At 50.0% G+C, this 12,536-nt stretch overlaps 1 protein-coding gene across 7 annotated transcripts in view; it reads right to left on the reverse strand.

Moving 5' to 3' along the window:
• by (focal adhesion protein tensin) overlaps positions 1–12,536 on the reverse strand; it is a 330,425-nt gene that overhangs the window by 116,444 nt on the left and 201,445 nt on the right. Inside the window, exon 1 of one of the 7 annotated variants that reach the window (XM_050189886.3) lies at positions 1,700–5,543. The exons of the other annotated variants lie outside the window; for them this stretch is intronic. Coding sequence (XP_050045843.2) covers positions 1,700–1,819 — 120 coding nt within the window. The 5' untranslated portion in view covers positions 1,820–5,543. Of the gene's footprint in view, positions 1–1,699; positions 5,544–12,536 lie in introns of those variants that run through there. 7 annotated transcript variants of the gene reach the window in all.

Genomic DNA, 12,536 nt, shown 5'->3' on the forward strand with positions numbered 1-12,536 from the left:
GAAAATGACCGTATTTTTACCCTCATCACTTATAAAAACATGCTAATTGATTTATGGGGTTAAAAGCTTGTTTCTGTTAATGTATATTGATTAAGCAGGCTGTTCACAAGCTGTAGACCGAACCAGCTGGAAAATGCTCAAGTTAGTGAAGGGCGCGTTCCCGCAACGCCGAATCGGTCACTCAGTCACCTGGGTCTAGCGAAGTGTACTTTACAGCAAAGCCAGAGCGGCGCGCTCCAGCGCTGTAGCAGACGACGCGAAGCGCCTCCCCTAGGTCCGTGTGCGCCTGCGTCGCTTCACTTCGATGCGCCGCCGCGCCGGACGCACTGGCGCCCCGCGGAGCGCAGCCACGGTGAGCCGTGTTCACCCTAAGAGTGGACGAACCTGTACCTACTACCACAGCATGGTCTGTGCATAGACAGCAATATAAGCCCAATCTGTCAGTCTGGTTCCGCCTTTCAAACACGCTGTTTTGTACGCTTCTTTTCCATTTCTTGTCTTCTCCTTAAATGGCTTTAAGGGCCAGCATATTGGATTCTGACTGAAATCCTTGTATGTAATAAAGATAAAATTAATTGAATTCTGAGGTTTTAACAGCGACAAGGCTATGAGGCACAGCACAGTGGGCGAATCCGGATTAATTTTGACCATCTAGAGTTCTTGAACATCTACACCTAAGTCTAAATACACAAACGTTTTTGCATTTCGTCCCCATCGAAATGCGGTCACTGCGGCCGGGGTCGAACCAGCGACCTCGAGCTCAGCACTGCAACGCCATATATCCACACACTTAAATACCGCGGCAGGTCCACCTATGCAATGTGAAACACCCGACATTTATTTTGCCACTAAGACTGATAAAGCTTGACGACGCAAAGTGCGGTCGATAATCTCTCGCGATGCTGGATCAGCTTTCTTGTCTATTAATTTAAACCAATCACACCAAAAACCATATTTTGATTTTCTTTTTATTCCTCACCCCTCCCCCCATTTTTCTTTACTTCATGGCAGATAAGCATGAGACGAGAAAGTGCCAGGTGTCATAAAACCACCGGAAATTGGAGACTAAAGGAATAGCACTTTGTCATTTTGTTTAACAGCAACAGGAAACTGGCACAACTTGACACTCTGTGAGCGTAAAGGAGACTGCACTCGGAACTCCCAATACCGAAGTTCCATGTCTACATGGTTTATCTGCAATCCCGCTACAATTGTATCGCGTCCCAGAACTTGCCACCACAACTGCAGGTCACACGGAATGCTATTGTATTGTAGAACAATCACGAGCACGGTATAAATAAAAGAGCTGCAGACTACTGCATCGCGTCATACAATCATTTGGACTATAAGTGCGCACAGGTTGTTCTGACAATTCAAAATTGTTCCCACAGCGCCGCCAAATCATTATCTGCACACGGCTTATATGGGCCGTTCAGGATCAATTAGCGTCGGCGGCAATCCTGTGTGTCAATTGATCGTTGACAATCGCTTTGCGTGACAAAGAGCTTTCACCTTATAGGAATATGGCAGCTAGTCATCAGCATTGTTCGACGACTTCATTAGGAACAGGGCTGAACGAACATTGAGACAACGCGGGTATATACACCAGCGTTAGCGTACATGCACGAAAACGCGGATATAGTATATATAATCACCGAATCGCACACAGACACACGACAGCAACACACCCACCGCTCACCTGTTTGCGCTGCTGCAAGGATTGTCCGTGGCAGGAACAGCGGCAACCCGGCGATGGGCTCCGCACTATGCTGATGACCGCCTTGCGACGTTTCTTGGACTTCCCCAGGCAGCCCCACATGTTGAACCAAGTTCGCGCACACTGCGCTCAAATTTCGAGCGAATAGGAACTTTTGTGCGTGGCCAGCAGTCAAACTCTACGACGGCGTCAGCAGCGCGCGAAGCAAGCCATTCGCAAACAGGCTCGATCCGCGTAGCTCTTCGCGCGCTATCTGCGATGGTCACCGCTAGTGTATCGCAGAGTTTCTAGCACTTTTCGCCCTCGCGGTCTTCGCTCAACTTCAAAGCGCACGCTTGGGACGTCAACTTGGGGCATCGTTTCCTTTTCTTCATCTGCTCTGCTTCTTCGCGCTCGCCGTTACCTCAGAGAGACGTTTTGTCCTGCATCTGAATCCGCTCTTCCAACGCAAAGTGACTCAGTAAGCCGTTGCGCGGAAAGCAGGCGAAACCACAAGGCGTGCAGATGCTTCCAACATGCGCCGCTCTCTTTGCAGGCACGCGTTCTCGGACTGAGGCTGTAATCCTGGGTATCTTCCTCTAGCGTACGCAGTAAAATCAGGGTCGATCGGTGACGTCGCCGTGAAGACGCCGCTTGTCAGCTAGCGAATGACTCTCGGAAGAGGTATCTGACCTTCGTGCGATGCCTCGTATCCTGTGAGGTCGATTGTCGGGTTGGCAGCTGTCGTCGCGACGGGAAACCAGCAGGCTCACGAGCGGTCGTTCGGGTTGATCTCCGTTGCGCCCGCACAGGAACGGCCTCGAGCTTCGCTCGCAGAAGAAGCACGGCGCGGTGCAAGTCAGGCGACGAGGCACCGGCCAGTCGCGTCGGCGGCAGACAAACGGTCCGGTCGAATCGCAAGACGGCGGCCGGCGGCAATCATTCCGCACGCAGCACACTATAATCGCCGAGGTGAGGGCGCGAGGGAACGCGCAGAGGGCGAGGGAAACGACGCTCACGCGAACGATGCGCGCGCGATTTCGGCTCGCGCCGTGCGTTACGTGCGATAGGCAGCGGACGAGACTCGACTGCGTCTATCGGCGGTGAAGAGGTTGGGCGTGCACGACCGACCTTCGACACGCTCGAGCGAGGATGCAAAAACGTTCCCGATAGGTGACGACGCCCATCGATGACCTGCCCGCGCGAGGAAGTGCTGCGGTGTCGCCGAACGAGCGGTGACCACGGGTCTGGCTCTGTCCTAGATGTCCCGAGGGTCGGGGCGCGTCGGCGGGGGTGACGACGCAGGCGAAGCGCGGCGACTGCTCGAGCGCGTGCTTTTCCGGAGAAGCGTCCGCGGCTGTAGACCGCGGGCGACCAGCTGCGCGGGCGACCGCGTGCGCCGTTTCTCGCAGCGTGCGTATACACTCAGCACGCACGCTCTCGCCGGGAACCGCAGCCCGTATGCGTGGCGCGCCGAGCGTTGACGGGAGACGCTGGGAGCGCCCGCTGCTGCTGCTATCGATGGCGTTTACTCAGCAGTCTGCCGAGAATTGACATTCATCAATTCGGGCTACCGACACTCTCGGCTGCCGTCTTTCTGGCGTGTTGTGCGTATGGACTGCAACGAGAGCGTCGTTGGGAAAGACGATGTCCGTTTTCTTTGTTGAACTTTCTTATTCTGACGTTTCTACGACGTGAAAAGTTGGAATATTGCTCTCATCTCTCAGTCAATAAGAACAGCCAGAGCATGCCGGGCAATAGTGTCGTGGAAGTGGCTGATTGTTGTCTGTTGCTTCTCCTTCCCGATCTTGCTCTACAGTCTCCTGTCGTTCACGACCGCAGAGAATAAGGAAGATGCGAAAAATTAGCAACCGTAACAGCCGAATATATATATTCAAACCTCTTAGGCACTTTCTTTAATCTCGAATATTGGCCGTCACAGAATTTGACGAGTTATGAATATAATTATACTAATAATTGGTTGCCACACCTATTGAATCATTTCTCTACACGCAGCGGTTACCGTAGCACATGAAGCCGTCGCTGCCTCTTCAAGTATTTGTAGGCGGCTTTGGAAAGCAGCAAGTTATGTCAAGAAGAAAAAAAATTAAGCACGCTGTCGCTCGCCTTCCAAGAGAGACCGCACCGGGTTTCTGACGTAGCTCGCACGACCGGTGACGAAGCGACGCGCAAAGTGGCAGGCGACAAGGCGAAGTCTCAGGCGTTTATTTTCGCTTTCTTCCTCGGAATGCGCTCCCGTTATTTACAGTCGCCTCCCCTTCAGAGCGTACGTCACCCTCCAGCGCGCACACATCTGTATCTCACGGGCTGACTGGTTCCGGCTACTCCTTTTTATTATTATTCTTTCGCCTCTTGCGCTTGTTTACTTATTGACTCCTGCTCCCGCTCTTCACTTCTTCAACGTGCGCCTCTGATCTGCGTTCCGCAGTCGGGGTATAAACACAAAAACAGGCACGAGACAGCACGCAGACGGTCTTGGCTTCTGAAAACACGCTTGGCCCAGATTCCTCTAATGCACTCCCCCCGCTAGCCGGCTGTGGCTAATGCTTCCGAAAAGCGGTGGCTCGGGCCAGCTGGCATAGACGAACCGAAGGCATGCAATTAAATCAAAATGAGCGAATGAATGGAGAGGCGAGCAGCGTAACCTTAAATTCCACTGTCGTTGCACTGTTTGCCTGACTATACGTATTGCTTCTCAGCTCTTTCATATAGAGCAAAGCAACAGCAATGCGAGGTCTGTACTCTGTTCCATGTCGCCGAACGCGAGGAACAATGGCGCAACTACTCAGCATGCATGAAAGGTGCTCGAAAAAAGGAAAGTGACAGCTATAGGATGTGCTATGACAACTTTCCCAAGCGTGACGACAGAAGCCACTACAGCTACGCGAGACAAAAGCGCGCGCGTGCGGTTTTCCGCCAGACTGGCAATAATCTCGGCGCCGTCCTTGAAACTGCGGTGACGGGCGCGTTCAAGTTCGCAGACGAACGTGCAAAGAGAAGGAAGTTGGAAGAGCAGAATTGACGGGGGAAAAATATATCATCCGCTTGCTGAGATGGTGTTTCTCGGGAAACAAATACGCAACGGGCTCAGCAGATCACGCGCCCAGTACAACTTTTCTCGAGCGTTGTAGCAGTTACCGCAAGCAGTGACTTATGCAGGACGCAAAGCACGTTTTGACCAGCGCGAGCTCTTCTCGCAAAATATATCCGGCCGTGACGAAGTTGACTAACTTCTTTTCTAAGGCACGGTCGGAACCATCGCCTCTTAGCACCCAAATGCGCGCAGTGGTGGCATTCTCAGTAACTGCAGCAGATATCCTGAGTGAAGTCTGTAGCACGACGCAGGGAATGCACCGGGCAGCTGGAGACCTTCGAGCGAAAGATCTTGTCACGGCGAAGTCGGCTTCTCCTGTCAAGGCACATTTACAGTCGTTTCCCGTCGCCGCCAAAAAGCCCCACCGACGACCATGGTCGCAGCTCCAACAGGCACGACATCCAGCTTGTTCTTCCACGGCGATTCAACGGGCTCCATGCGAAGAAACCACCGGCGACTCGACGCACGTGGCGAAAGATCCGGTATTCCGTGAGAGGCGATGCAAGAATGCAAGTGTTGCGTGGCGAGCGTATTATCGTATCCGAAAGCGGCACTAACGAAAGACGGCGGCAGCAACAAACAACCACGAACCGCGCCGAGGCGACGAAAAGCACTACGCACGCATGCGTTGGACTCGGCTGCTGGTAACGAAAGCGAAACAGAAACAGAGCGCGAAGTTGTTCTGCGCGCGACTGGCGCGGAGAACGAAGCGGCGCTCACGCACGCGCTGCTTTCGGCGGCCGCCGGCACTCGCGTCGGCTGCTGCCGCCGTGCGTGCAGGGGGCGTGGCTTTGGGCCGCGCGCGCACGCGCGGACTACACGACGCGGGGAGAGGAGGCGGCACTACGCAGAAAGACCGCGAGGACGGGAAGGCGACGCCGGGAGGAGGTGGAAGCCGTGGTCGGCCGGGGCACGTGAACGGATTCGGCAATGCACTGCCGACGGGCCCTGTCCCGACCACGGCATGTGGTGGTAGCACGCATACTTATTTGATAATGTGACGGCTCGACTGATGGGAAGTGGGGAAAACGGTGTACTAATTTAATGTTTCGGGCCATCTACTGCATTCTAACCAGCGGAAAGTACGACGATGGAACTGGTCACATCAATATCTTAGTTTTGGTCTAAAGAGGAGAAAGAAGTGTATGCACTGAAAAGCGCCTTTCTGGACGCGAATGTTGGGTAGGAGATTATTACATATAATTTCTCCTTGTCGCTCTCTTTTGTCTTGTTTGCACCATGACAGATGCACTGCTCTCTAAATGGCGCACCGATAGGTGCATTGGCCCATGGTCGCCTATGAACAATGCGCATATTATATGCCCTCGAGCAAACTTCAAGATTAAAAAGAAAGAAAGAAAAGAAAAGGAAAGAAAACGAAAGAAAGAAAGCACACAAAAAGACGACAATACAGTTGCTACAGAAAACTAATAAGCACTTGCGCCTGTGCTAGCTTCATTTTCTCTCAAAGATCTGTTCCTAACATAGCATAACCTATCGAAGTATAGCTGAATAGAATATTCGTGCAGTGCAGCTTTGAAGTCCACAGTTTCGACACAGAGCTTTTGTCATAGGCAACTGCGCCATCTACACTGCCGCCTGTCGTTAGAATTGAACATTTTCACCACGATCACAAAGATAGCACTTACAGTTTTCCAGTGCCGGTCAGCGTGCGGGTTTTGTACATAGTGCGAGTTAAGTGCAATTAGCGCATCCTCGTCATTCACGTTTACGTCACCACCACGCTACAACGTGGAGAAAAGAAAAAAAAAAGGCAGCTCCAAGAGGCCAAGGTCAGTGTGTGTGTCGCACGCAGCGCAGCTGGCGGCTGACAGGAAGCCGCAGCATGTGGTGAGGAACATCGCCACCTAACAGGCTAAATATAAAAGAAGAAACAGACAGTACCCATGTGGTTGATTTGTGTAAGCGCGTGATACCAGGTTTCGCTAGAAAGAAAGAAAGAAAGAAAGAAAGAAAGAAAGAAAGAAAGAAAGAAAGAAAGAAAGAAAGAAAGAAATATGCGGATACCACGCACTGTGGGAATCGATGTAAGCGAAGCTTTGTAAGCTGTTTGCTTTGACTGACGATAATTAGCGGTGATGTTGGCGGCGAATGTGTAGTTTCTTCAGCGTTTAGCCCAATGCGAGAGTGGTAAGTTGATGTTAAACGTTACCTTGCGTGCATCACTGCTGTTTGTCTGCATAGTCCACGGAACACACCTGTTAGCTTGAAGAGTGGTTACGCGTCATTGTTCATAATCTCTGAGAACATTATCATTGCCTCACATGGCCCATCGCATTATGGCAGAAGTGTTAAACATTAATTGAATTACGGGGCTGTACGTAATTCAATTAATTATTATAATTTTATGCCCGCTCCAAGCGCTCTCTTCAGGCTACGGACGATTGTAATGTTTACACTACTATCACAGCCAAGCACGCGACCTCCACAGGCCAGCAACTGCATTTTTGTCGCATAGGACAGAAAGCGTATCACGTTCCATATGCCCAAACTGTGAAACGCTGCCGCGGCGGCGCCGGCCGCGATGCGCGGAGGCGAGCGCCACCTGGTGGTGTTACAAGCAACCCAGCGGCACGCGCAGCAAGACCATCACAGCAGCAGCAGCAGCACCCGGCAAGTCGGGAGAAGAGACAAAGAAAGCGTCACTTTAAAATAAAGAAAGAGAGAAAGAAATAAAGAACACCTACGAACTGAAAATAAGTAGTCCAATGAAAATCGAGAACACCAGAGAGGCAAGTTCTAATTGCAATTTTGTTTATCAATTCGAAAGAACGGTATATTTTTTATTTTGCCAGGGAAAAATGCCTTGCCGAACATACGACAGAATCATAAACAGAAGCAACAACGTAGAAGCGAAAAAGAAAACGCGTTTCACAAAGACGTTTAGCTCTTGCAGAAGAGCTGTGAGTTCACAAAACGTGCGGGCAATATACCAACGATGAGTTGGCCCCTTACTCAAGATGAATGACAGTAGTCGCCTCTGCTATATACTATCGGTAGCATAAACAACCCTTTGCACAGTGTCATGCATTTTATAGATTACGGACGCGTAATCAGAAAAATGCGTTTATTGCACAGTAGTAACATGTATACTATTCGTAATGTGGTAATGAACGGCATAGAAATATCTATGCGTGTTTGCTTCCAGAGAAGATGCCCTTTGTATACGTGAAAATTGGATTTCGTGTCGAGGCGTTACATAACGGCGCGCCATCGGCGTAGACATAATTAACAGAAGAAAAAAATAATAAGAAGAAAATAGAAAATTGTACTGCTCATGATAAGATGCCTTACTATTGCTCCAGGTTGCATCAACAGGATGTGAAAGCGTTGCAGTGTATCTGAACATCCAGACGCCATATATATTTTATCTTCTTAATTCACCGGAATGGTATCGTTTAGTTATCACTTGCCACTGAGAAAACAGGTTCATATGCGCAACCACGGACAAATGAAAACTGAACGGGGTATTTCAAATCAAACCAACAAGAATAGAAGCATGCATGTGCTTAAGAGGGCGTACGTGCTCGACCGGAATTTCGAGGTGCATTATACCGTTTTTTCGTTCGGGGAAATGCACACATTTATATGAACGAAATAGACGAACAAATATCTTGCTTTCCTTTCTTGAAACGTCTGTTAGCTTTGGGAGCAAACAGCTCTAGCACGGGGCACAGAACAAGAAGACGCGAAGACCCGGGTCAGCGTTGTTCGCTCCCAAATATGCAGGAACCAGCGTACCAAGTCGCTCTGGCGACTTGGTGAGCTAGCTGGTACATGTATTCCATGTAGTAGCTATGGTTCACATATATGATAACTGACATAGTAAATGTAGTTTATGACAATACGCTGCGGCGGTTCCTTGAGGCTGATAAGCACAACTATTTTTAAAACATGAGACCGGTAGACCACAATAGACGAAAGGTACCAATATGCCATTGAGTGTTCGATGATCCTCAAAGAATCTTCAAACAAACTGTTAGGTAACCACATGTATAAGTAATTAACGCCTTCATTGCATTACTGGCACCTTACTTATTATTATTTTTACCGCGCTCTACTAGCTCACCTAGTGTTAGACAAGCATCAACCAGGCCGCTGCGTCCATTGCGGCAGTGGCCATTAGAAATCATCATGACGCATGAGCCCTGCACGGTGTAATGCGCAGACAGCTCTGATCAACGCGGTTCCATCGCAGTGTAGTTGTTGCGTTCGTGTCCTGCTCTTGTTCGACGCAACGTCGGCGGTTGTCTACACGCCACCTGTCCATGCTTCGACATTGATCGAAGACATGGCGGTAGCATCCAAGCTTAGCTGTTCATGCCGACGTCAGCGTTCAACCGCAGGAAAAGAAAAGCAAAAGAGGAAACAACTCAGCAGCGAGCGTCTCAATGGCGCTTCCCACCTGTTATCCAATGGACATGGGTATTACTATTTTTAACAAAATAGGGCTCGTGGTTTTGAATTATTGCGCCAGATCGGCTTGTGTGAGCGCTCAAGGAAGACAGAGTGAATTCATCGCGTTCCAGGCTCTGTTGCGACCTATCCGCCTTTGCAATGTAAAACAGGCTTCTTTTTTTTTTCATTAATTTATAGCGGAAAATAAATGAGTGAACAACGCACGCCTCTCTCGGATGCTGACCTGTGAACAGCACCCCACATTCGCGAGAACGTCTCGCTGCTACACAGCGCGCGCAGCTCGCGTCAAGGTCCGGGCGCCAAGTGCGAAGCCATCAACAACATCGGCAGCGACGCGCGAGCGGTTGGCACCGCTAACCTGACGTGAAAGTCCACGGTCTCGGCACCGGCGAGCAGCGCTCATCCCCAGCGCATTCACTCCTGAGGCCGCTCGGACAGAATCAACGCTCGTTCCGGAAGCGGGCTAAAAGCGTCGCATCGCCAGCCAAACAGCCAGGCAACACGGGCTTCCAAGGAGCATGCAACAATCACAAATACGTGGCGCGGCACGCAGCAAGAGCCGCGGAAGCATCAGTGGCAGCAGCCGAAGAAGGGAGACCACGCGGCAAGGGGCTGCTGCTAAGGGGGTATGCCGCGAAAAACCGAGTGGCGCACGGGGTGCTCGAGCGCCCCTGCCGCCTCCAAAAATATGTCTGCTGCTGCCGGCTTATTTCGAGAGGGCAGAACCCGGTGCGTGTGAGCGCTTGCACGCTACCGACGACGCCGGTATCGCCGCCGAGACAGCGAGCGGGGCCGCAAAGTGGGACCTAGACGACGACTTGCTGTGTGGCCCCGTATTGGGGAGCCCTTATATTACGGTCCTGCGGGCACGGCCCTTGCCAAGGATATACGATAGCCGCAAGGTGCTGCGCTGCGCGCGCTAAGCCGGGGATTACAGACCCGTGCGAGAAGGAATAATAATTTTTTTTTTTTATCTGAGCATTCATTTTCTTTTTTCCTTCTGTGTGTGCGTATGGATGGGATGTGGTCGGGATAACATAGCTTACATTTCACTAAAACCAAGATGACTTGGGCGAATACGACAGCCAAATATGTTTAACGAGGACTGGCGCTTTTCTCGAAACCGGACACGTCAGCAACTTCTTTCAATTTCAATGCAACCAATAGAGAGATAGATAGCTTAATAATTCTGGAGAGGTTAGCGACGGGTTTGGAATGTGCACTGCAGGTGAGATGCCGAGGGATGAAATAAAGGGAGTGAGAGATTGTTGTAACAGATAGTTACGAGCGACCGTCGTCGCGTTTAATACGTGTAGGTCATTTTATTCTGCTCTTTCAAAACGTTTATTTCAGGGCATGTCAACAAACCATCATATTTACGCGACAGTTCTAGCGCAACCTAAGACAAATCTTAAGGATGCCGATGTAAGGACTCCCACCAGCTTCCGTCTGTACGAAAAGATGTGTTTACCACGAGAGCCTTTCCTCAGCAGCAGATGACATTGTCAACGGACGAGTAGCGGCAGTTATGCTAACGCCTGTAGCTCACGAATATCGGTATAAATAAAGAACCCCACAGAGAGAGATTAGCTTACAAGCATTATAATTGATTCGTTACTGCTATCTTTAGCTTTGAGAAGAAAAACAAAAGTAAATGCCAGTGCTTAAATTTTTTTCTCTTCCACCCACTTCCTTTGTCTCGCTTTTGCACGATGAATGATTGTGGATAGTTAACAGTGACACGACGCAGCATAAGTTGAAACGACCCAAAAATGCCCGGTTGCAGTGCCCCTGCACAGCCGAGCAGCGTAAATAAAGCTCAGTTCTTAAATCTTGCCTTGTGCCTTGACAAACACGAATCGAGCAATTTCTCGAATTGTCGTAACCAAAATAATTCGACTACAAACAAACTACAGCTCTTGAAGTGAGGGGACACTTCAAACATTCAGGCGCTGAGGAAACAAAAGCGTTGTATGCCCCACGCGCCCATTGGCACGGAACGAACGCCTCCGTCAACTAGCCCACCTGGGACTCAAGCGCACGCGGCGCATTCAAACACGTCGCCGAAGGTGTTTTAAGCATGCACGCCTCGCACCCCCGTTTCATCTGCGGCTGTCATTGCGGAGATACGCCAGGCCCGCTATGCACCTCGCCACGGCTTCCCCAAATGTGCATGGCGAGAGCCGATTCCTGCTCTTCCGCATTCTTTGAATAGTATCCGCTTCTTCGCGAGGGCGTGATGAGCAGCCTCTGCATGGGCGTCATACGTCTTTTCATTTTGTCTTCTTCTTCATCCCATACTCGCGTTCCTCTTTACATAGAATTCAGCGTGCTTGTCAACGCCCTCGGTTGCCTAACGAAGCAAAACGCTTGGCACTGCGTGGGGCGAAAACAACTACAGGCCATAAATTAGTCACCGCACTCTAAAATTGCCTTGCAAAACGACCTTGATTTCTTGAAAGGTGGTCAGTCAGGATGCTATGAGAAGAAACAGTGACTCCATAAATCTTTCACTCTCTCTCTCTCTCTCTCTCTCTATATATATATATATATATACATATATATATATATATATATATGTGTGTGTGTGTGTGTGTGTGTGTGTGTGTGTGTGTGTGTGTGTGTGTGTGTGTGTGTGTGTGTGTGTGTGTGTGTGTGTGTGTCGACCGAGACCAACTGGACGAGCAGCATCACTGCTATAAGAACAGTATGCACGAATATCAACAAACACCCAGCTGCAATGCCTCCATCACTCAAATAATGCTAGCGTTAGCGGGCGAGCTACATAATAAATTCACATAATGGTGACGAATTACAACGTGTGCATGGTCGCGTTAGACGACAGCGTCCGTCTGAGATCCTCGCGCATCGTATGCATACCAAGTTCTCTATGATAAACCCCACCTGCTGCAGCATCAGCTGTTTTGCACTTATGTTTGGTATCTCTGCTTTCGCCGTCATAGGCGCTGCGACTGAGCGCTCGTATGACCTTCCTTTGGTTCATACGAAGGTACGTTTCAACGACCATGAAACAAACGTAACGCAATTAATGGCAAGTGTAAGAAACGCAGAGGCACGTATAATTCTGGTGAGTTATGGTCACGTTGAGACACGACCGGCATCAGGCTAGCTACAAGCCGAGTAATCGAAACAAAAATGATACTGCAATAAAAACTTTCTTACATGCTTCGTGGAAAATGTGCACTAACCTAGATGTTATGTGCAGTGCTCGTAAGTGTTCTTTTTTTTTTTCGATGCAGCCTCGATCTCTTCACACCGACAGGG

Source organism: Dermacentor andersoni, chromosome 2 (genome assembly GCF_023375885.2).
Source record: "Dermacentor andersoni chromosome 2, qqDerAnde1_hic_scaffold, whole genome shotgun sequence".
Taxonomy (NCBI): Eukaryota; Metazoa; Arthropoda; class Arachnida; order Ixodida; family Ixodidae; genus Dermacentor; species Dermacentor andersoni.